This window comes from Psammomys obesus, unplaced genomic scaffold (genome assembly GCF_907164565.1).
Source record: "Psammomys obesus unplaced genomic scaffold, mPsaObe1.curated_primary_1811, whole genome shotgun sequence".
In the NCBI taxonomy this organism is placed as follows: Eukaryota; Metazoa; Chordata; class Mammalia; order Rodentia; family Muridae; genus Psammomys; species Psammomys obesus.
In genome coordinates this window covers 17,086,980-17,111,099 of record NW_026585504.1, presented here as the reverse complement: position 1 = coordinate 17,111,099, position 24,120 = coordinate 17,086,980, and the positions used below count along the sequence as shown (strand labels likewise).

Genomic DNA, 24,120 nt, shown 5'->3' with positions numbered 1-24,120 from the left:
ATAAAAATGGTACAAATAGTCTGCAGGACCCTCTACCCACTTCCTGCCCTGAGTCCACCTCACCATAGATTGATAAAAGTAGGAAGCTGGCTGGGCACACTGTGCGTTATTCTGCTCCATTTCGTTGTGTAGATTCCCATAGCCACAGTCAAGACACATCTGCTCATTACACAGAAGTTGACTGGCTTCAGTATTGTCAGTGCAGAGGCTGCCCCATTTTACCTATGCCCCATATGGTCAGATTGTCTTCAGCCTTTTCTCCACATGAGAGTGGACAGCCACATCTGTGGCCGTCTTGATTTGGAATTTAGATTATAAGCTGGGAGTGTAGTGCACGCCGTTAGTCCCAGCGTTCCTGGGTTATAGGTGAGCCTGGTCTACAAAGTAGGTTCCACAGCAGCCAGGGGCTTCACAATGAGACCCTGTTGCCAAAAAACCAAGCAAACAAAAGAGAAACAGTTATGTGTCCTGGCACGAGGCTTTGGAACTTAATCCTTTTGAGGTTTTCTTTCCTTTTTCTTGAATCCATTGGTTTATGTCTTTTGCCACGCCTGAACCTGTAGGCTTCCTTTGGAAGTTCTCAGTCTCACAGAGCTTCGAGTTGATTCATTTCTGTGGTTGCGCTGAGCTTCACTCGTTCTTCCCTTGGTCACCATTCCTCTGCCAAGCTCTGAGCTCATCCAGCCAGGCTTCCTCTCCACACCTTTTGGGGTGCACTCAGGCGACTGTATGGTCCTTTGAGAGTGTCCTGCTTTCTGCCTAGTGTTGGTGTGTGTCATTGTCTTGCTCATTCAGCCTGCGGCCTTCTGCGCTCTTGTGTGCTGTGTGAGTTTCTCTAGGACCTTGCCTCCTGAGGCTGCAGAGTCATGCAGGTCTTAGCAGGCTCCTGGCGCTGCAGGGAATGGGCAGAGTGCTGTGTGTGCTGGCAGGATTCAGGTGAAGACTCGGATTCCTTGAGTGGCCTCCTTCCACCCGGGTGGGAGAGCGCCTTGTCCCTCTTTCCCATGTGCATCTACCAACACTAGAGGTGGAGGTAGAGGTTCCAATGGGAACCTCTCCTGGACAGTACTAAATGCTAGCTGCCCTCTCAGCTCCTGTGCAACGCCAAGCTGGGGTGATGCCTTACCGACCTCCCCTCACTCTGCTGCGTGGTGGTAGATGGACATTACTGCGTTAGATGTGAAAGTCCAGGCTCTGGGCTTGGTTTTCCATTTCCAGGCCTGTGGAGAGGCCTATGTACATCTGAAGGAGGATGAATGCCTGGGCTGCCTTAGCTGCTGGGCAACCGCTTTCTTCAAAGATGTTTGGCTGACGTGAGACAGTTACTGTCTAAATGTTCTGTGGTTTGCTGTATTGCCCCTTGACCATCTACCTAGAAAGAACAGGTTTTCTTGGAGCCTTTTCTGCCTGCTCTCCCAGGCATTTTGAGTTGCCAGTTTCTCCAGCACCCAGCCAGCCCATGATATATGAAGTGGTGCATAAACTCAGAGAACTGACCACATGTCGTCCCTCAGATCCTCTGGCCTCTCACCAGTCTTGTTTGCCCACTCTGGTTTTCAGGGTCCTCAGCAGGAACAGTAGAGAGATGTTAAACTCTACCACAGCCCAGAACATACATGTGTTAAATGACCCAGTGATGCTAAATAAATATAGTCAAGATTAATTTCACATATAATTTCCACCGGTCCCGAAACTTCTGAAAATTATGTTTGTTTTTCTAATTCTGGGTCTCTGCAGCAAGCATGTGCTTTACATGTATGTCACGTCAATTTGTAAATTTCTGATGCTTGGTAGCCACATGTAGCTAGTGGCCAGCATACTGAGCCATTTAGATCTAGACAAAGCACTTGTTAATAGTTTCCTAAAGTTGCAGGAATGCTTGATTCTGTGTAAACACTCACATTCTTTTTTGTTGTTGGACCCATTAATTACTGACACAAAATTTGGTTTTATTTGTTATTTTGGGTTTTGTTTTAACTTGGGTTTTTTTGTTTTGTTTTGTTTTGTTTTGTTTTGCTGTTATTTGAGACAATGTCTCATGTAGCCCAGGCTGGCCTCAGACTCACTCTTAATCAAAGCTGGCCTTGAACCCATGATCCTCTTCCTGCCTCTGCCCCCAAGTGCTGAGATTACAGGCATGTTCCACCATGCCAGGCTTTTGAGAGCTTGCTTTTTAACTGTTGCTTTCCCCACAGTATATTTCTCCTCTGTTTTATAACCAGCCCTCTGTTCTATCCACAGATTCCCAAGTTCAGAGGCCCCCAGGCTCTGGGGCCAGTCCCTATTGCTGTCGGTGTCAGCATAGCCATAGACAAGATATTCGCTGCTGTCCTCAACATGGAAGAGCCTGTAAGTCCTGCTGTTTCCCAGCATGCTTTGAGATGTCTTCATTCCTCAGTACTATTTACCTCTGGAGCCTAGCCTCCCCGTTACATGCTCACACACCAGGTTAGGGACACCACAGCAACAAACATAGTTCCCCTCACTTACCATGCTAGTCACCAAGTCTGCCCCTCCATTTCCGGTGTCCTTTAGAAGCCCCATTTGTTTTGTCTGTGTGCCTGAGCAGCTATCTCAAGAGTTCCCAGAGCCTCCTCATTGGGTTTGATCCATTTCTTGGAGCAGGTCACAAAAGGTAGAGAAACCCTTTGCTGACCGGTTTACTATAACAGATATTAAAGAGGTGAGGACACGCCCTGTGTGGGTGGGCGCTTGAGGAAGGGACACTGAGCTTCTGTGCCTTGTGGACTGCACCGTCCTCCAGGATCTCCACAGGCTGCCCTCTGGGAGTCTCCTTCCAAAGCACTCTGACCTTTGCCCTTTGTGCTTCTGTGCAGGCTTCACTGCATAGCAGAAGTGATTATGTCACCAATGATCCACTCAGCCCCTTCCCTCCCAGACCTTGGGGCTGTGCCTGAAAGCCCCAACCTTTTACCCTGCCTTAGCCTGCCCAAGCGCACGCACGCACGCACGCACACACATGCACACCAGTTATCAGTTATCTCATTTGCAAAGAAAAAACAGCACTTTGGTGAGTCTAGGATTTTAGGAAATGGGGACAAGGAGCACGTAGCTGCTTTAAAGATGTGGCAGCTGCAGCCTGGGTGTCTCAGAAATGCTTTCGAGTCCTTCTTGCTTCTCAGCCCTTGTCCTCTGCTCTCTGGCTGCTGCTGACTCAGGCGTCTCCTCTCTTACTTTCCATACCCACGGTGCTCTACATGGAGATAAAATGTCCCGGTTGTTAACACACTGCTCAGTCCTCTTGCTCAAAAGCCCAGCTAGTCTGCAAAGCTGAAAAATGGCTTTTCCTGTTTCAGGCAAGATCCATTTTCCCAGTGCGGTAGTGGGGAGCAGGAGATGGATCTTCCTAATGGCACAGGATAGCTGAAATGATGTCTGTGTTAAAAGATGAATGCAAAGCTTTTTTAACTGTCTTGTTTTCTGTTTGTTTCCACGGTGTCCTTTTTAAATCAAAGCCATCTATGCGCTGTGTTCAGGGGCTCACCTGCCTCAGGATGCTGCTCTCACCCCCACAGCTGCAGTGTCCCCCTGAGGTAACTGCTGTTTCTCACCAGGTTACAGTAAGCTCCTGTGACCTCCTGGTTGTCAGTGTGGGCCAGATGTCTATGTCCAGGGCCATCAACCTAACCCAGAAACTCTGGTCAGCGGGAATCACTGCAGAAATCATGTATGACTGGTCACAGGTAAGAGACAGAAAGCTGTGAATGAAGTGCAAATAGTTATGGGATCAGGATAGATCAGTCTTTCACAGGCACGTTCACCCGGAGGCCACATGGAGCCATAGGTTCTAACCAAAATCGTTAACTTATTCGCACCACTGAGGTTTCTGTTATTTACCTTTTAGTTGTAACTCAAGGGTAAGCTTTGTAGATGATAATGGAACCGTCTACGGGTCTTAATTGGGTTCATTTTCTCTTCCAGGTAAAAAATTAAAGGCAGGAAAAATCTCAGACACAGCCAGGCACATAGAAAGATCCTCAACAGAACAGAGGCAGGACTCCACAGCCTCAAGTCTGGCCTCCTTGAGGGCTGGGAGTTTTAAGGGTCTTTGATCTGTCTTTGTTCCCTAATTTAGGGTTGGTCAGTTAAAACAAAGACAGGGAAGCTCATAGGCCCAAAACTGTGGGAAATTGTGCCCTGGTCTGGCCTTGAACTTGTTAGACTAATTTACTGGCGGGAGAAGAAGCCTACCAAGTCCTTAGGTCATTGTCTCAGGTCAGTTGTGTGAGAAAAGAAGCTGGAAGTTTGCCATCTTCATGATCTGTTTGCCCTCTGCCATGCTGATCTGCTTCTCGGGGAATATATCTAACTCCACCATCATGTAACAATGTGAGAAGGTTGGGCATAGGGGCTGGAGAGGTGCCTCAGTGGTTCAGAACTCTTGCTGCTTTTCCGGAAAACCCAAGTTCTGTTCCCAGCACCTATGTCGACTGGCTTACATCAGCAAGTGAATCTAGCTCCTGGGGTCTAACCCCTTCTAGACCCTGCAGATACCTACACTCATGTAGATAAACACACACACACACACACACACACAGAGACATACATACATACACATAAAAGTGTAAATACATTTAAAAAGAGAGATTGGCTGTGCCTGCCAGTCTACGCCCAGAGTCTGTCAAACTGAGTTTATCTCTGTGGGTGGAGTTACCTCTTACATTAGCATCTGATGGCTACTGTAACACATGACCACAAAGCCAGTGGTTTAACAATTTTAAGTTCCTGGAAGTCAGAAGTCTGGGTTAAGATGGACTGGCAAGGTTTGTCGCTCCTGAGGCCCTGGATCTGTTCCTTGCCTTTTCCTAACGGCCTCCTGCATTGGCTCAGCCCCTTCCTCCCTTTAAACTCAGCAGTGTGGAATCTTCTTCCCTGAGGCTTCCTCACTTTCTCCTCACTGAGGCTTCTGTCCTTACCTTCTCTTTACCTGACTACCTTGGGCCCCTGTAATGCCCCAGGGTAATCGCCGACAAGTTCCAGGGACCGGGATGAGGACATCTGGCTATGGCCAGCTTACCACGCTGGGGTACTCTGGTCTTAGTGTGTCTGTGGGTCTCCCTAAGTCTTCAGGCCTCCTCCAGTGTGCAGACCTGGAGGATGGGCATGGAGGGGAGGGAAGTGGCATCTGGCCACCTGCCTGCCCTTCAGAGTTGGACATGGGAGCTTTAGCATCCCAGTGGCTGCACTGTCACCGATGGTGGAGGGGTGCTTCCCCACAGCTCTGCAGTGACCAGGAAGAGACAGGTCAACTCTGCTGCCATGAGCCTTCTGCAGCTGCTTGACTGCTGTCAGGATGCCAAGCACCAGTTTTTAATCATCTGATGGAAAAAGCATCAATTTGCTTGTTTCATATGTTGCTAGAAAAGTGTTCTATTGTTTTGTTTCTGTTTTGTGAGACAGGATCTCACTGTATAGCCCATCCTCCTGCTTTAGCCTCCTCGAGTGCTGGGATTATAAGTGAAAGCCGTAAAATCCAGTTTAATTCTGCTTTCTACCTTCTGCTGTTTCTTGATTCCTTTGATTTCCTAAAGAGGGTATGAGTGTGTGTGTGTGTGTGTGTGTGTGTGTGTGTGTGTGTGTGTGTGTGACAGTTCTTGGCACATTTTGTTAAGACTTGAAGTTCCTGTCACGACTACATTACTTGTTCGCTGTCCTTCCAAACAGTCATGAAAGTAGAGAAAGCACAAGAGAATTCCTCCAGGAATTCTGTGCTCCTCTCAATAACATTCAAATGTTTAGTAATTTACCTTGGGAATACAATTAGAAACAGGTTTTTATTGTTATTGTTATTATTGACTTGAAGGAGCTGCAGGCACACTGTGTCTATTTGTCTCACTGTCTGTTTCAGTCCCAAGAAGAGTTACAAGAGTACTGCAGACATCATGAAATCACCTATGTGGCCCTGGTCTCCGATAAAGAAGGAAGCCATGTCAAGGTAAAGGCGGTAGGGGAAGGCTGGAGATGTAGCTCAGTGGCTGAGCACGTGCCTAACATGGGTGAGACGCTCAAGTCAATCCCCATTAAAACTACACACACACAGGCACGTGCAAGACCACTGGGAAATCAACTAGCGTTTTCCACAAACTGCCTGTGGAGCATCTGGTGTGCTTCAGGGCGCTCTCTCTCTCTCTCTGGCTCTGAACTCTCACTGTCATGACTGATCGTCTTCCCGGAGAGAGTAGATAAAATAAGAATATCTGAATTCTTTTACCTTTTTTTTTTTCACTATTTTATATGTATGTTTGCCTCATCTATGTCTGTGCACCATGTGTGCAGTGCCCACAGAGGCCAGAAGAGGGCGTCAGATCCCCTAGAACTGGAGTTACAGATGGTAGTGAGCTGCCACAGGGAAATCAAATCCAGGTCCTCTGCAGGAACAGCCAGTGCTCTCGGCCTCTGAGCCGTCAACCAGCCCTGAGCGCTTTCCTTCGGGGAGCTGTGCCGTCACCTGCATGTCTTCTGGATTCCTCCTAAACAATTCTACTTTGTTGTACCTAACTAAAAATGTCCAAAACCTACCACCTCATGACCTTTTTAAAAATTGGCTTTAAAGAGAAAATTTACTCTTAATCCTTGTTTTCTTTTGTAATGCTGTCAAGACTTGACAGCGGAGTCTTCTTTTATAAATTTTATGAGCTCATTTTCTGAGTTGGACCTGTGTCTTAAGAGTTCTATGCAATTAGACTCACCCCTCAGGTGTGTGGTATGATCATCATAACATCACATGGGCCTGGCTGGACAGACGGCTCAGCGGGTAGGAGCGCACACTTGCCTTCCAGAGGCCCTGGCTCTGATTCCCAGCACCCACATCAGGACTCACTGCCTGCCACTCCAGCTTGACCAGGATCCAACACCTCCTGCCTCTGCAGGCAGTCTGCCCTCAGCACATACCTACAGACACGCACATGCACATATTAAAAACAAAACAAGTAAGCAGAGCCCACACGGGCCTGCATCCACAGCGGTCCAGCTGCCTCTTTCAGGATGAGCGGGACACTCTCTTTCCCATCAGTTTCCTCTGTGCCTATCTCAGGTATTCCACGGCTATTTTTTCCACTGTCTCTAACATCTGGAAGGATGCCCCCTCTTTCATTTCTGATACTAGTAATTTGTGTCTCCCCTTTGTTCTTTTTAACATAGCATATTTAATTTCACAGATCATTTTATTAACATACAAATGATAGCATTTTCTAGCTACTTTTGTTTGGGTTTTTTTTTTTTTTAATGGATTTATTTATTTTTATGTTCATCGGCGTTTTGTTTTGCGTATGTCTGTGTGAGGGTGTGGGATCCCCTGGAACTGGGGTTACAGTCGTGCTGGAACCTGAACCCAGGCCCTGTAGAAGAGCAGTTAGTGCTCTTGGCCCCTCAAAGTGGCATTTTCCTACATACATGCCATTGCACCTGGTTTAAGTCTTGTTCCTCCCACCAGCACTCCCCACCTCCTACCCTCTTCTTTCCGGCCCCCTTTCTTCCTCCAAATACTCTTTCCTTTTGCTTTCACGACACTTGGATTCTGTTACCTTTTCCCACACCCCCTAAGACTTCTCTCCCTGTGATCTCCTTTCTCTATGTGAGCACGAGTATACACGTATACACACACACCTACATTCCACGTATAGAAACAGGCATATGAAACTTGTCTTTCTGTGTCTGGCTCATTTTGCTTAACATCTTAATCTCCAGGTGCATCCATTTTCTTGCAAATGTAATGATTTCATTTTCATTACAGCTGAAAAAAATGGCATCGTATGTATGTATCACATTTTCTTTATCCATTTATCTACTGCTGATTAAATGGAATTTTGGCTGGTCCCATGTCTTAGCTGTTGTGCTTAGGGCAATAATAAACATGGATGCGCAAATACACTTTGATGGAAAACATAAAACTTTTATTTTATGTCTAATCAGCATCCTGTACAGAATACTCCCGGCCTGAAGGATGGTGGCAGGTACTGTGGACATCTTCAGGTGGTAGTGACATTTCTATTCAAAGACAGGCAGGCTATAGATGGGTGCTGAGGACCTTTAAGCAGCGGGCATAGCAAAGGTCATGCGGGGGTTTTAATAGTCGGTTGTCTCCAAGATAGAGACAGGTCCTTAGAAAACATTCTGATTCTGTGTTGATGTGTGACCTCCCCAAGGTTAGACAGAAGCACCCATATACCCCAGAGAGGACACTAATAGACCAAACAAATGATTTTATCCAAGTCCAGCTTGCTGAAGCAGTGAGTTTACTGGGATGTCTTAAGGAGGCATTAGTAACTCAAAAGCAGCTGCATCACTGAAAAGCCCGCCCAACATGGGTGACAACTCATGACAGCTGCTTCTCTGGAGTCCCAGCCCCAGTCGACCTTCTGTATACTCTGACAACCAAGATGTGTACCTGGGACAGATCACATGTGGACAGGGTGAGGGGCAGAAACCTAAAGTGAAAATCTGATGACCCTTCTATCTCCCACTCTGAGAAAATGTGAATAGGTCCAATCCTGCGAGCCCCAACCTGTGAGCCTCTTGAGTAGCTAGGTAACAGCTGCTCTGACATGCCCAAGGACTGAGTGCCACTAGGCCTTTATAGTCTATTTGGAATGGAAGCTACTTACTTCAGCAGGCGTTTGGATGTGATTTCATGGAGTCTGGATGTGATTTAGCAGCCAGTGGGGAACCAGTAAAAGTCTGGACAAAGGGTGCATCAGAATTAAACCTGAAAAGTTGTTTACCTGCAGGGATGTTATTGCAAAGTAGAGTGTGGAAACTGCAAACAATGACAGCATCAGGCTAGCCCAGACCATAACTGGGCACTGGCCATAACAGTGAATGTGAAAGGGCGGGCACCATGAAAGTGGATGGTAGGTTCTGGGTCTGTAAAGCTAGGTAGTGCTTATGTCTTAGAAACCTCCATGACTGACTGGATGTTTAAGAGAGAATAATGTAGGAATATGAGAACTGTCCATCATGGCCATTTCTTATTTGTTTTAATTCTGTCATCTCTAACTGTTCCTGAACAGACCAACACTTTTAACATGGTTCATCATTGCCGCACCCCTGACTTTGACCTTGTAATAGTTTATAAGATGCTGAAGCACACCCCACAGCGGTGACATCTAAAAACGCCTCAGAGCCTGTGAGTCAAGGCGCTTCGCCACCAAACCTGAAGCTCAGTCCCCAGGACTCACATAGCAAAAGGAGACTGCACTGCTGAAGTTACCCGCCGCCCTACACGCGCGCGCACGCCACAGCATGCATGCCCCCACACAGACACACAGACTCGAGAACGTTACAGGCTACTTTAAAACAGAACCTCCAAATACTGCCAAATGTCCTCCAGAAAGCAGAATCACCCCCAGTCAAGACCCACTGACTATAAACTTTTGACCCAGTCACCTCACTAGGGCACACTGAGCTTCTGGCTTCAGAAACCTCTAAATGATACCAGTTTCATTCTTCCCCAGGTCAAGTCCTTTGAGAAGGAGAGGCAAACAGAGAAACGTGTGTTGGAATCAGATCTTGTGGATCATGTTATGCAGAAACTGAGGACCAAAGTCAGTGACGAAAGGAGTATCAGGTAACTCAGAACAGAATCCCAGAAGACTAAGTGCAGTTACCTGCACGGATCCTACATCAACTTAAAGGTTGATTCTCTTGGGATACAGATGAATCAGGACTGACCGAAACCATTCTGTTCCTTCTGAATAATTCAATCAACATTTCAATTATGTCATTTGAACAAGACTAGTCATATCTTGCTTTCAACATTTGTTTTTCTGTATTAGATTTCTTCTTGTAAGAAAATACCCAAGGCTGGGCACTTTATAAAGAAAACAAAGTAATTTAGCTGACAATTTGCAAAGCCAAAAATCCAAGATTGGGCAGCCTCATGTATTTACTTTCTGGTAAAGGTCCATGCAGAAAAGAAGGAAGGTACACAGACAGCCCTAGGCAGGAGAAAACTAATACATGGAGTGGCCTCACTTCATAATAACCTGGATCTCTGAGAACTTCCTCACCATCATTCATCTCTTCCAGTAGACTCCAGTTGAGGTAGGAATGATGGCACATGGCTGTGATCTCACCACTTAGGGGACTGAGATTGGGAGATCACAAGTTCAAGGCCAATCTGGGCTGCCAAGTGAAATCAAGCCAGCCTGTACTACATAGCAACACTCTAATACCCCAACTCAGCTCCTTCAGTGTCTATTGGAAATCGACTCCTAAACATTTAAAGAATATATAGTGAAAGTAATAAACCATGTTATGCTAACCCAGATAACATATCTTAGTGGAAAACAACTTTATTTTTTAAAAATAGTAATTTCAGTTTCAAAAGTAGTGTTGTGTTCAAGTCTTGGAAGTGTTGCATCTTGTTTATAATCTCTGCAAAGCCTTACTAGAAGGATGTCCACAAATGGGAAGGATAGTATAATCCCACTTTCTTAAGCCAAAATATGCAATCTATATATAGAAAATATCTGAAGGACTGTATAAGATGTTCAACTGTAGTTACTTCTGGGGATTATAAAAGATCTTACAGCTTTGCAACTTTTGTATATATGCTCCTATCAAAACAAAGTAGATCCAAGTATTGAAATCCTGACAAATGCCTATACTCCCAGGACTTGGCAAACACACTTAGGAGATGTAATTCTCAACTAGTAGGAATTTGGTTCCTACTGTGAGGTCACAGTGTATGCAGACAGGCTGTTGTAACAACAGGGGGTATTACAGGTATAGTAGAGGCCTGAGTGCTGCTGGGCATGATGGCAGGGCATGGATGAAGGTACCTCCACAAAGAATATCTGACACCAGGTGCCGGGAATGCCAGGCCTGAGGCATCTCGGCTTACAGAAAAACAAGACCTGCTTTACTTCCTATGACCCCAATACTCCCCGTCTCCCAACACACACACTTTCCATGGCCACTGAGCCTTGATGAATTCACTCTCAGGCTTCTTTCAAGGAATGTACTATTCTTGAAGTCACCAGCTATTAGAACTACAGGGTCAAATCAAAGTTAGACCTTTAAAAAAGAAAAGCGAGGGAATGTATTGTCTCTTAAAGGCCATATATTAATTTGCAGCATTTGAAAGAACACCTGTTTCACCTTTTGAAATATCTGTATTTATCAACTGCTCTCCTGCGGTGGTCTCCAAGCTCCTGGCTGAGTGCCAGTGGGGCCTGCTGCTTCTTTATAAGAGAGCAGAAAGAACAGCCATTACACTTTAGCTGCTTTTCTGGAGCCTGGATTTCAGACCCAGCTGGATGAATCAGAACATTTTCTTAGTCTTTTGTTAGCTTGAATCATGCCCTTCCTAGTTTTATTTTTACTAGCTTGTGACCAAAAGCATCACTAAGAGCATTTTCTGTTGTTTTTTTCCTCTAACTAATAACCAAGAGGACCCTGTGTTACAATCAGTAGGAAAGGTGGCATGCTATGAGGGCACCCTTATGTGAGTTGCTTTTGGCCTTATTGACTGCCTCCTAATTGTTTGTTTGCTTGTTTTTAGAGAAGCTTCTGATAATCTTGCCGTGCAAACACTGAAGGGGTCCTTTTCTAATGCTTCAGGTATAATTACTAATTGAAATCCAGTGTTAAGAATGCTATGTTGTCTGCACTGAGCCTCAGGCCTAAGGCTGATGCCTTAAGCTGAAAATGCCTTTTAAAGGAGTGTGTCAACAAGCTGTAGCACAGGAGATGTGTCCCAACATCCTGGAAGCGCTAATGCAGTTTGGGCTCAGGCAACCCCTCTAATCCTAGTCTGTCTCAATGTTGTATTCGTACTTGTGATTAAACTTCAGTTTACTGTGTATGTGAAGTGTGGGTATCTCCCCCATAAAAGGGGCTAAAGAAAAGTATCTCAGATATGGTGGCACATGCCTCAGGAGGCCGAGGGAGAAGGATGCAGTCTGGTCTATAAATATTTAAAACAAGAGTCCATCTCAAAGAGACAGAAGCCCCAGACATGATCTGTCTCCTAGAATGACAACCACATGTACACTAATAAACAGCTCTTTATGGTGTGTTCTAGAAACTGGGCCCAGATAAAGACTGTAACATGAAACTCTTTGCTGCAGGTTTGTTTGAAATCCATGGAACAACAGTAGTCCCCACTGTGAGTGTTATATCCCCAGAAAAGCTGTCAGCCAGCACCAGGAGGCGGTATGAGACTCAGGTACATCACATGTTCCTTTCCTTGCTTGCTTTTATGTATATGGGTGTTTTGCCGGAATGTATGTCTGTCCACCATACTTATGCCTCATGCCCTTGCAGGCCAGGAGAGGGCATTCAATCCCCTGGATCTTGAGTTGCAGATGCTTTTGAGTGACTGTGTGGATGCTGGGAACTAAATCTGGGTCCTCTGGAAGAGTAGCCAGTGCTCTTAACCACTGAGCCATTTCTCCAGTCCCCTGTCATTGGCTTTCTAACAAGAGCTACAGAAAAGAAAGCGACAGGAAGGAATATAAAGATTTCTTCCCCCTTTGCTAAACTGGTGGCTTCTGAAGATCTGGCCAATAGAACATCTCTGGTGCCATAATTCAGCCCATCTGTCCCCCAAAGATGTTAGCGTGTCAGCAGCAGCTGTCAACAGATGATCCATCTGATCCATCGGCTCCCATGGCAGCCGAAGTGACATGTTTCTCTTCTAAATAAGACCATGTTAGGCCAGTCACAGGAGTGAGTGGTTCTGTACATGGTCTCAGGATCTGCTGTGTGCATATGCTAAGACCACTTGTGTAACCTTAGAAGCAGGAGCACTGTGCAGGTAAGAGAACAAAAGACGGTTGACAGAATGGCGAGTTAAATGTGTTGATCTGAGTGGTAAGGGTGTGCCACGACACTAATGGGAGACGATGTTAAGAGCGTTTGTTTGTTTGTTGTTGTTTTGCTTTGGTTCCTCAAGACAGGATTTCTCTGTGTAGCCCTGGCTGCCCTGGAACTCACTCTGTAGACCAGACTAGCCTAGAACTCACAGAGATGCACCTGTATCTGCCTCCCACGAGCTGGGATTAAAGGCTGCTCCACCACAGTTTAACTGTTAAGAGCATCACACCTGTAATCTCAGCTGCTTGGGAAGACCACAAATTTGAGGCCAACCTGGGCAACAAAGCAAGACCTAAAATCAGTTTCTACCTCAACCTCCAAATCCCTTCAACATATATCAAGAACAGATCTTTATGTTCTATTTGGAAACCTTTGTAAGCCCTAGCTTTGCCACCCTGTTTTCTGAAATGAGAATAAGATGGCTCAGTTTAACATGCCCTGAACTCCATTCTCTTATTAGGTACAAACCCGACTTCAGACTACCCTTGCCAATTTACATCAGAAGAGCAGTGAAATTGAAATTTTGGCTGTAAGTCACTTTCTTTAACAATTTGAAAATAACATCTGTCTGCACTGTCTAGGGTGGCTGTTCCTGAGGTGAGTTATAGGCAGCCTAAAGCTAGAAGGAGCCAGGGAGAGAAGTCGTTTGTGTGTGTTTTTCCTCTTTCTCTTTTCTTATGGCCACACTCATGTCCAGGCCTTCCTAAGCACGCCAGGCAGCACTGCATCTCTGAGGTCTGGATGTGAGATCTGCATGTGCAGCCTCAAGTGCTTGTTAGTTCACAATCCACTCAGGGGCTTTAGGGGCGGGAAGATGCCGACATGGTTAAAGCACTTGCCATGCAAGCATGAGGACTAGAGCTCGGGTTCCCAACACCTACATAAATAGACCCCAACCTCAGATGGCCAAGACAGGATTCCCACGGCAAGCTGGTTAGCTGACGAGGCACACAGCCAGCTCTGGGTTTCACTGAGACTGCCTCGAATAAGATGGAAGAGAGGCTCAGAGTAATTCCAATATGAACCTTGGGCCTTCAATCCGCACAGAGAAGAAAGTTCACAGAAGCTCCATTCCTATCATCACATGGCGACACCACAGTCTGCAGTCAGTGTGTGCTGCTTAGACTTCTCAGTACATTACATACATTTCTGTGTATTAACAGGTGGACCTACCCAAAGAAACAATCCTGCAGTTTTTGTCATTAGAGGTAAGCAATGGGAACTGTTCTGCATTGTGACTTTCACAGTCTTGTCAAAAGAAAACTAGTAAAAGATCTTAAACTTCCTTAGCATCAGGAATTTAGCTAGCAACATTGGCCCTTCTCTTGATATGTGTTACAGGCACTCCCAAATCAGATGCACGCAGCCACAAAGGCTCAGAGCCAGGACTTGAGCCTAGCATAATATAGGTTCTTACCCATAGTACCATGTGTTTCCCGAGCAAACCTTCCCAGCTAGGAAAGTACAACTACACAGAAGATTCTGCTGTAAAAGAACAAAAAGCCACGTTGGTTGGTTGGTTTACAGGTCTATACTTTTATACTTTTTTTTTGTTTTGTTTTTGTTTTTAAAAATTTGAAGTTTCCCAAGCTAGTAATCACAGCTACAGGTGATTTTTATTACATATTTTTGTGAAACATAATCTTACCAGGTAGCCTGTCCTAGTTTGCTTTCTGTAGCTGTGATAAAACACTGACCAAAAACAAGTGGGGAAGGAGAGGTTTATCACCTCTTACAGGCTAGAGTCCATTACTGAGGGAAGCCAAGATAGGAACTCCAAGGCAGGAAGGAACCAGAGGAATGCTGCTACTGGCTGGCTTGGTGGCATAGTCCAGGCCTACCTGCCCAGGGCAGCCCCACCCCACAGTGAGCTAGGTCCTCCCACAGGAAGCCCTAATCAAGAATATGCCCCGGGGCCAATGTACTGGAGCCAGTTTTTCTTTTGAGGGTCCCTCTTTTCAGATTAGTTTGTGTCACTAACAAAAACTAACCAACACATGGCCCCAGCTGGCCTTGAGGTACAGTAGTCCTCTTGGGCTCCCAGGAATAGAGATGACAGGCTACGGGTAATTTCATATCATTTAATATGTGGTTAATATTTAATATCTAATATCATTTTAAACATTTCGTACCAAATAACGTTTTTGTCTTTCCATGTTTAGTCACAGATTAAAAACAAGTAAACTGCACTAAGAACTGAAAGCAGGAGGGTCCTCAGTTCAGGGCCAGAAAATGCTACAGATTAAGTCCCTGTTTCATCATTACCTGTTGACCAAACAAATAAGCATACACCACCATAGCAGTTTGCTGACTTTTGATCCACTCCAATGAGTAGACATTAAAGGCAACAATCTCTTCCTTACACAATAAATCCCAAGGCAATCTAAAGTCACATTAGCACACCTGGGTTATGGCAAGGTTAAGCACCCTCTAACTAGACACCTGTGGTCTTGAAAACTGATGCTTCAAAGGAAGAGCCCAAAGTGTCGCCCTAAGCAACTCTTCTGACCCAGAAAAGGAAAGGCAGTAACCCTGCTGCTCTCTCTGCTGTCACATCTGCTCTCTCCTAGTGGGATGCTGACGAGCAGGCATTTAACACGACTGTGAAGCAGCTGCTGTCACGCCTGCCAAAGCAAAGATACCTCAAACTCGTCTGTGATGAAATTTATAGCATCAAAGTTGAAAAGAAGTAAGTTATAGCAGGCTTCATGTAGTTAAAATTCAGGGAAGGGATCTGCATGTCATGTGTATCTTGATGAGGTTTGGCAATTCAGAAGTGTGACTGACAGCCTTAGTCCTCTCAGACTGAGCCAGTGAGGATCTTATCAGTGAAGGCACTGTGGGCTAGAGTGCAGCTGTCCCAAGTATGTTGTTCATCCAGGTACCTTACTTCTAAAAGTATGTTGGCTTTTTCATGTGGGGCTAGAGGCTAATGTGTATGGCATATGGAGTTCACTCCTCACCGTTTCTTTTTGACACAGGGTGTGTCTGTCTGACCCTTAAGCTCATCAATGAGCTAGGCTGACTGGCCAGTGAGCTTCAGGGACCCACCTATCTCCACCCCATCCAAAGCTGCAGTTACAAGCATGCACTGCTCTGCCCGGCTTTTCAATATCTGTTCTAGGGATCCAAACTCAGTGCTTATTTGGCACTTTACCAGCTGTGCCGTCTCCCAAGCCCCAGATAGTGTTTAAATTAAAGAACTAAGCCAGGGATGGTAGTACACATCTACAACCCTCGCACTTGAGAAGTTGAGACAGATCAAGAGTCTGAGATCATCCTCAGCCTCATAAACAAGTTTGAAGCCAGTCTGGGTCACACAAGACCCTGTCACAAAAAAGCAAAAGACATTTTTTTAAAAAGTGACTGTCTTTGCTGTGTATGTTAAAATGTTAATCTGTGCTAACGTGTAACTTAAAGGATGTCAGGGAAGCTGGTGGTGAATGGCAACCTTCTAAGTGAGACCTTAATCGTAAGCTGTCAGGTACAGTTCCAAGAAAGCTTATACACTTTTTCGAGTGATCAGTCTCCCATCATATTCATAATTAAAACAAAGCTAGCAGGCTGGAGAGATGGCTCAGAGGTTAAGAACACTGGCTGTTCTTCCAAAGGTCCCGAGTTCAATTCTCAGCAACCACTTCGTAGCTCACAACCATCTCTAGGGCGATTTGGTGCGCAGACAGAATATATAAAGAATAAATAAGATCAAAACAGAAAAAAAAAACAAAGCTAGCAATTATCTTGGCCGACTGAGTCGAGTTTATCTGCCCCTTCCTTTGCAGGGTATCGGTCTTGTTCCTGTACAGCTACAGAGATGACTACTACAGAATCCTGTTTTGACCCTAAAGAACCATTGCTGCATTGTTCAAATGGACAGGAGCTCATACTGGAATGTTGTGCATTCAATTCATTTTAACTTTAAATATTTTTTTTTTGGGGGGGGGGGTTGAGGGAAGGTTTCTCTTGGCTGTCCTGGACTTTGTAGACCAGGCTGGCCTCAAACTCACAGCTATCCACCTGTCTCCGCCTCCCCAAGCACTGGGATTATAGGCGTGTACCATCACGCCTGGTTTAACTTTAAATTCTAATAAGCTGTCCCACAAAGCTGAGCTTTGTTGGTTTTTCGTGTGTTATAAATTTATCTTTTTGATACAATAAATGCTTTTATATATATCTGCTGTTTTCCAGTTGCAGTTCTGCCAACACTAGAGGTCATATGGAGCTGGAGAAGAAAAGTCTCGTTTTTCCCTTTATCCTAAACACATGAAAATGTCCTAACATTTACATTTTCCCAGTAGATAAAAAGACATCGATATCAAAAATCAGCCCTTGTAATCCTCTTTGCCTCTTTAGTTGGGGGTAGGAATGCAGAACAGGGTCTCTCACTATATACATCACAGGCTGGCCTCGAACTCAAAATTAGCCTGCCTCCAGACCACTGAGTTATATATAGGCTTATATACCACCACACTAGGCAGAATCTTTTATTCTTGATGATTCTCTAATCTCCTAATGTTATTAAGTGAACTCACGTTTGGCTCTGAGAACTCAGCTTTGCTGAAGGAATATTGATAAGATTAGCAAGGTCCAGGCGTATCGCAAATAAAGATACTTACAGCCAAGCCCAACAACCTTCAGTTCAATCCCAGACACATGTGGTAGGAGAGAAACAATCATTCAAGTTGTTGCTGTGGCACAGAGCAAATGTGTACACATACAAAGAAACTAAACGTAATTTTTTAAATATTTTTAAATTATATAACTAAGTTTAAAAAAAAAACACTTGTAGGATAATATAACTTTTAATAAAACTGTCAGATTTCTATTACAGTAATCTCAAAGACAAGGCAAGTAACTGAGTAACTATCATTCTAGAGTCAGTTACTGTTGTAAATATGTAGGCAAAGAAGCAGCCAGTGTGGTTGGGCTTAATGATGCACTGCTCTTCAGGATGACTAGATGTTAAGGCTGGAACCTAAGAACATCCAGCCATACGATGCAGACCTAAAATAAAGTAGCTTCTTAGCACAACTCCCTAAGACCATCCCAAACTCTTCTCTCTTAAAGGACCCTTACATGAAAACAGGTACATACAAGAGGTGCCAAAAGCAGCACACAAAGGAAAACCACACTTCTGTGGCTCGTTGGTAACGGCCATGGCTGTCACTGTGCTGGTTTGGTCTTCTTACTCTTGTTCTTTTTGTCCCTCTTCTTCAGCCCGTCCATGTTAGCTCTCAGTAGATTTGAATAGGCCTGAAAGCCAGAACATAGCCTTAGCAAGAAAAAGTACAAACTGGAGAAGCTGCTGACTTTTCTACAGTCGACTTAAGAGTAGCTGGCATGAGAGAGCCTACTGGGACACCACGGGACATCTGTACTGGGAACTGGTGTGCCACAGAAAGCCTTTACTCCTTCAGCAGCTCCTGAGACACTCCTCCACAGGGAGCTGCAGGTTTTTCTTTTTAAGCAAAAAGGGAAAACTGAAGGCAACTTCCTATTCAACAATATTACAGAGTATATCTGAAGTTTAAGAAAAAACTAGACTTAAAAACTGAAAGGAACTAGGTGCGGTGGTGCATGCCTGTAAACCCAGTGCTCAGGGAGGCAGAGGCAGGCAGAGCTCCATGAGTTCAATCCCAGCCTGGTCTACAAAGCAAATCCAGCCAACACTACACAGAGAAACCCTGTCTCAAAAAAATTACAAAAAAAAAAAAGAAGAAAGAAAGAAAAGAAAGAAGGAAAGAAAAACTGAAAGAAATCAAGGCCTGGTCTACAGAGCAAGTTCTAGGACAGCCAGGGCTACACAGAGAAACACGTCTTGAAAATAAAAATTAAAAAAAAATTAAAAAAAAAAACTGAAAGGAAAAAAAGCACTGCTTGGGGTTGGGGATTTAGCTCAGTGGTAGAGCACTTGCCTAGCAAGCGCAAGGCCCTGAGTTCGGTCCTCAGATCTGGGGAAAAAAAAAGACAAAAAGCACTGCTGGACAATATTCATAAAACACCACAGGCAAGCAGTGAAGCATGGCCCCACCCTGAGCAGAGCCCACTCGCCTCAAGGAGGAATGGTGAACACGAGGAAGCGAACAGAACTTACCATCTGAAACTTATTCACTTCTTTGGAACTCACCTGGAAAGGAAAAAGAGCACCTCTTTTTATAGATATAGATACCACCTAATTCACCCAGAATGGATCTCAAAATGCAGCTCCATCATGACAGCACCTAGGCCAGGCGTGCACTCTGGAGGCAGAAGCAGGCGGATCTCTGTTGTGAGTTCTAGGCCAGCCTGGTTTACAGAGCAAGTTGCAGGACAGCACAGAGACCCTATCTCAAAAAGAAACACGGACAATTACCTAATCTTTAGATACCCTCCCCCAACCTCAAGGGGTCACTGTGTACCCCTCCCTGCACTCAAGAACAAACAGAGCAACTCTGTGCTACATCTTCTTTCACTTGGGAACTGCACCAGGATAGGAAGGTAGAAGGGAGCTCCCACCAAACCTATTCACCTTAGAAATCCCTCAGATAAGCCAACTCTGAATTCTAATCCCAGCACCTGTGAGGCACAGATGGGAAGATCTTGTGGGTAACACAGCCTTTAAATTTAAGGTGAAAAAAAATTTTCTTAAACAGATGCCCCTAATTTTTTTCCCTTAGATTCTGAGAGATAAAGAATTTATCAGTGTTGGTTTTCTTATGCAAAATACATTAAAACTACTCCCTCAGCTGAGCTTGGCCTGGAGGATAATGAGTTCCAGGCCAGACTGGAAGAGAAAAGCAAGGAACTGTCTCAAACAAAAAAAGTATCCTCTATTGATTCAGACTGACATAAGCATAAAGCTTATGCTGCCATAAAAGAGGTACCTAGGAAAGAACCTCAGTTTCATATTCATGGCAGCCAACTGTAACAGCCACATAAACTTGCTTTACTTTAAAACTCAAGGTAACTCGGAGGAAGATATCAATTATTGACAGCAGTTTCCTGAGCGCCCTGTGCTACCGTGATCACAGGCTCTCTGTAGAATTAACACGTATTCACTCTGAATCCAGGGAATCTTTGTTTTGCCATATTCACCCTCTCATAAAGACCATGGTTCAACAGGCACCGAGATGGACACCTGTGATCCCAGCGCTTGGGAGACGGAGGCAGCTGAATCTCTGTTCCAAAACAGCCAGGGCTACACACAGAGAAAACCAAGACGGTGGTTCGCAATTATAGCCTCTAGAGTAACAAGCCTAACCTGTAGCTACATGTCTGCCAAGTGAACCACAAAAACAAGGGGAAAATCAGCTTAAAAATAATCATCTAATACCCAGAAATTGTTTACTTAAGTCCCAGTACAGAAAGGAAATACATCAATCACTCTTCACATCAACTGCTAAGAGAATGGACCCACATACTCATTTCCACAGAAATTACAGCAGAACAGCATTTGGCCTCTACTTTCTGTTTCAACAGTTTATTGTTGATAATTTGTCCTACAAAAAATAGTAACTGAGAAAGCCGTGCACACTTATCACTTTAGAGATAGAGGCAACAAACAAGAGTTACGAGTTCTAGTCCATGCTGCGCTACATAATGAACCTAAGTTACACAGGACCTCATCACCCCCTCCACCAAAGAGAAGATCCTGATCCCCAAACAGCCTGGGAGTGACAGACCAAAATGAGACAGAGGGGGACCTAATCCAGATATGGCTCTCCCCAGTGTTTTACAGTGCAGGAAGCGGGTGGTGAGGCTCAAAAACTGAGGGGCCTGGATTCAATCTACAGGTGCTCAAAATTCATCACTGTTATCTATCTCAGGTGATAACAGACCTCTGTGGCCCCAGGCTGAAGCTCCTTCTGTGATCTTCTTAGATCACAAGTTCAAAGTCTGCCTGAGCTATACAGCAAGACCTATTAAAAAAAAAAAAAAAAAGTGTCCATTCTACTAGCTAACAGTGGAATAGGTTTCGCCCAAACCTGGGCCATTTGGGAGAAGATTGAGTTCACGGCCTGGCCGCCTCAAAAGAAAACAAAGCAGGAAGAAAAGACTCCAGCTCACCACGGTGCTGATCTTCCTTTTCCCATCCGTGGCTCGTAACAGACACTTGTTTTCTGAGGGCTCGGGGCCCTCCACAGAACTCTTCCGTGGAGTGGGTTTGGTGCGACCGTCATCTGCGTTTAAAAAAAAAAAAAATCCATTCAGGCGAACACCACCACAGGAGCTGCGTCTGGGTCCAAAGTGAAAACCGTAGGGCTACAGGGCTGACCCAATCCATCACTGTTCTCGACTGCCACGGCCAAGCGTGGGAGCGGCGACTTGCCCGAGTCACACTGCGACCCCAAGGCACATTCCATCTCACCAATGGAACAGGGACAGGGCCGCCTGACAGAACGTGGGCCTCTGACACTTCGGGAACCACTGTCACGGTGAGCAGGTGCCGGGGAACGCACCAGCCACACTTCCAAGGCCGCGTCCCTCAGCCATGGAGGCGGCTGGTGCTGGGAGGCCGGAGTCGGGCCCCCCACAGCAGGCGGCCTCCGGGCCGCCCCCTCCCAGCCGTTCTCCCGCGCGGCCCCAGGGGCTGCTTACACTTCTTCAAGGTGATGAACACGCTGCCCGACGACCTGCACTTCTGGAAGAGCCGGGTCAGCTCCGTCAGGAACTGCAACACAACAGGCCCCGTTAGGCAGCCTCCGCTCCTCGCCCTCACGGCCCTGGCCCGCCCGCAAAGGGAGAACCGCGACCCGAGCTGACCCCACTTGCTAGAGTCCCCGGCCCTCCGGAGCCGCCGGTACCTGCTCGCTCTCGAGCAACACCATCCCGATCTCCGCAGGTCCCAACTCCGTCGGCAGAAGCCGCAAGCGGTTACAGGCGGAAGTCCCGCCCTCGCTGGGCGGGGCTTCCGCTCTAATTGCGATCCCTCCGCCAATCCTCCCTCCGGCTGCCTTGAGCCTGCGCTCTCGGACGCCCGCTCCTTATCGCCACTTCCACAGTGTGTCTAGGAGGACAAACGTCTCTTTGGGAATTTGGGCTGTCACGTCAAGCGTCACCCTAAGCTGTGGGGAGGAACGAGAGCAAAAGAAAGACTCGATAGAAACATACACGTTATCCAATAATCCACTGCCCCCGTTTCATCTTTTCTTTTCTTTTTCTTTTTCAAGACAGGGTTTCTCTGTGTAGCCTTGGCTGGTCTGGATTCGCATTGTAGACCAGACTGGCCTCGAACTCACAGAGATCCGCCTGCCTCTGCCTTCCTGAGTGCTGGGATTATAGGCGTGCACCACCGCGCCCAGTTAGTCTCCGCATTTTAAGTACCCCTTTCACAATATGGCTGTGAAGAGCAGATATATATTGAAATAGAGAATATTTGTCTAGTACATAGAAGTGCTAACTAAGCTTTAGCCATTTGTCCTAGTCACTGTTCTATTGCTGTGAAGAAACACCATGACCAAGACAACTCTTATAAAAGAGGGCATATAGCTGGGGATGCGGGGAGGGGTGGCTTGCTTACACTTTCAGAGATTAGTCCATAATCATCATTGAAGCAATTCTGGCCAGCTCTTCAGGCCTTGCCCTTCTCCCCTAATCCCTCTGCCTTGCTGAAAACCTCTAGATTACATTCCTAAAGCTAGCCACCAAGGTCCACTCCCTTATATGGCTATTTCCTACTCCTCCTGAGGCCGACTACCAAGGTCCAGCTATCAAAGTCCAGCAATCAAAAGTCCCCTTTGACTCACCTAATTAGCATACCCAATTAAAATCAAACACCTCATCCTAACATGGGGTTTCCCATTTTACCTTTATAAATTGCCATTTGCCTATGGGTCACATCTATCCCCTCTGTAACCACAGGTAGTCCTTTGTTCTGCTCCAGGACAAAGAACCCTTATTCCATCCCCTTTTCCCACATCCACAATCCCTTCTCTCTCTCTCCCTTCCTTCCTCCCTCCTTCCTCTTGTTTTTTATCCCCCCCCATCCCCCGTTTCCTGTCCCCCTGGGACAAATAAATCTCTTCTGTGCTGGGGACTTAAGTCTTGGAGGTCCTGAGCTGATACTTTTTTTTCAGTCATGGTGAGGAGCATGGCTACATTCAGACAGACACAGTGCTGAGAATTCTACATGTTGATGCTTTAGCAGAGAGAGACTCTGGGCTTTGGCATGGGCATTTGAAAACCTCAAAGCCCACCCCCAGTGACACACCTCTTCCAACAAGGCCATACCTCTTAATCCTTCTAACCCTTTTCAAATAGTGCCACTCCCTGGTGACTAAACCATATATTGGTGACAAATCTATGAGCTTATGGGTAACAGTCTTATTTCCACCACACCATTGTTATTTCCACTGCCATTCCCAAACAATAAGTGTTTATTTTTGCAGTCCTAGAACCCCAGGCTTTGTGTACGGTAGGCAAATAAATACTTGACCACTGAGCCACATCCCTGTCCCAGGTCAAATAATAAAGGTGAATTCCCCATAAAGGCCAACCCCCAGCTCTCAAGAGAGTGATGAAGGGGCTGGAGAGATGCTTCAGAGGTTAAGAACACTGGCTGTTCTTCCAAAAGACCTAAGTTCAAGTCCCAGCAATGACAATGTGGCCTATCTCCATCTATAGTGAGATCTAGTGCCCTCTTCTGGTGCCCAGGTATACATCCAGGCAGAATGCTGTATTAAATAAATAAATAAATCTTTTTTAAAAGTGAAAGTCCAGTCTAATTCCACCTCCAGACTGACTTAGGAGGCCAGGGTTCCAGGTCCTGCTCTGTTGAAAGCCAACTTGAAGCCTGGGCCTTTGTAAGGGCAAGTATTCAATCTTGCAACAGGTCTTTGGTGAGTGCCTTGTTAGCCTGTACCAGCACACTTAGGGTCTAGAGATACAGCAATGTATAAGCCGCACTAAAATCCTGGTTTCCTTGAACTTGGGATAAAAAATGGGGAGGAAACAATCAAAAGAAGTGAGAAGCGGAGCTTCAGATAATGCTGTGAAGACAACTGAGAAGGCTTACAGTGGCAGTGACAGGAACCTCTTTAAATGGTGGTCAGAAGAGCTTCCCCTGAAAAGGAATAGGACCAGGCATCCAAAATTTCAGAAACACAGTGTTTCAGACCAAAGGAGTATCCAGAGTAAAGATCTCAAAGAGGAAACCAGTGGCTCTGTCAGGAAAGTCAGGTGGTGTGTGTGTGTCTGTATGTATGTCTCTGTGTGTTTTTGTGTATGTGTATAAGTGTCTCTGTGTGTGTATGTGTGTGTGCCTGTCCATATGTCTCTGTGTGTGTTTGTATGTGTCTGTGT

The 24,120-nt window shown here is 45.7% G+C and overlaps 2 protein-coding genes across 2 annotated transcripts in view; one reads left to right on the top strand and one right to left on the bottom strand.

Annotated features, from left to right (window-relative positions):
• Eif2ak4 (eukaryotic translation initiation factor 2 alpha kinase 4) overlaps positions 1-17,013 on the top strand; it is a 94,683-nt gene extending 77,670 nt beyond the window's left edge. The window contains exons 30-39 of the mRNA XM_055598162.1: positions 2,242-2,349; positions 3,576-3,704; positions 5,870-5,956; positions 9,474-9,586; positions 11,525-11,583; positions 12,093-12,190; positions 13,301-13,369; positions 14,004-14,048; positions 15,411-15,529; positions 16,623-17,013. Of these exons, the coding sequence (XP_055454137.1) occupies positions 2,242-2,349; positions 3,576-3,704; positions 5,870-5,956; positions 9,474-9,586; positions 11,525-11,583; positions 12,093-12,190; positions 13,301-13,369; positions 14,004-14,048; positions 15,411-15,529; positions 16,623-16,680 (885 nt within the window). The 3' untranslated portion in view covers positions 16,681-17,013. The remainder of the gene's footprint in view (positions 1-2,241; positions 2,350-3,575; positions 3,705-5,869; positions 5,957-9,473; positions 9,587-11,524; positions 11,584-12,092; positions 12,191-13,300; positions 13,370-14,003; positions 14,049-15,410; positions 15,530-16,622) is intronic.
• Positions 17,014-17,623: 610 nt separating this feature from the next.
• Srp14 (signal recognition particle 14) lies at positions 17,624-21,719 on the bottom strand. Its single transcript, XM_055598255.1, has 5 exons — positions 21,624-21,719; positions 21,418-21,490; positions 20,887-20,999; positions 18,935-18,967; positions 17,624-18,093 (listed from the first exon to the last, which is right to left on the bottom strand). Exons 1-5 carry the CDS (start codon positions 21,645-21,647, stop codon positions 18,004-18,006), a joined length of 333 nt encoding a protein of 110 aa, XP_055454230.1. The 5' UTR covers positions 21,648-21,719; the 3' UTR covers positions 17,624-18,003.
• Between the last annotated feature and the right edge of the window lie 2,401 nt (positions 21,720-24,120).

What these genes read in the sequence shown, in the direction of transcription:
- Srp14 (XM_055598255.1), bottom strand. Translation starts at nt 21,647, where the DNA reads ATGGTGTTGCTCGAGAGCGAGCAG. An exon ending in GTTCATCACCTTGAAGAAGT is followed by an intron (nt 21,000 to 21,417) that starts GTAAGCAGCCCC and finishes TTTTAAACGCAG; the next exon opens with ATGACGGTCGCACCAAACCC. An exon ending in AAGTGAATAAGTTTCAGATG is followed by an intron (nt 18,094 to 18,934) that starts GTAAGTTCTGTT and finishes TCTGGCTTTCAG; the next exon opens with GCCTATTCAAATCTACTGAG.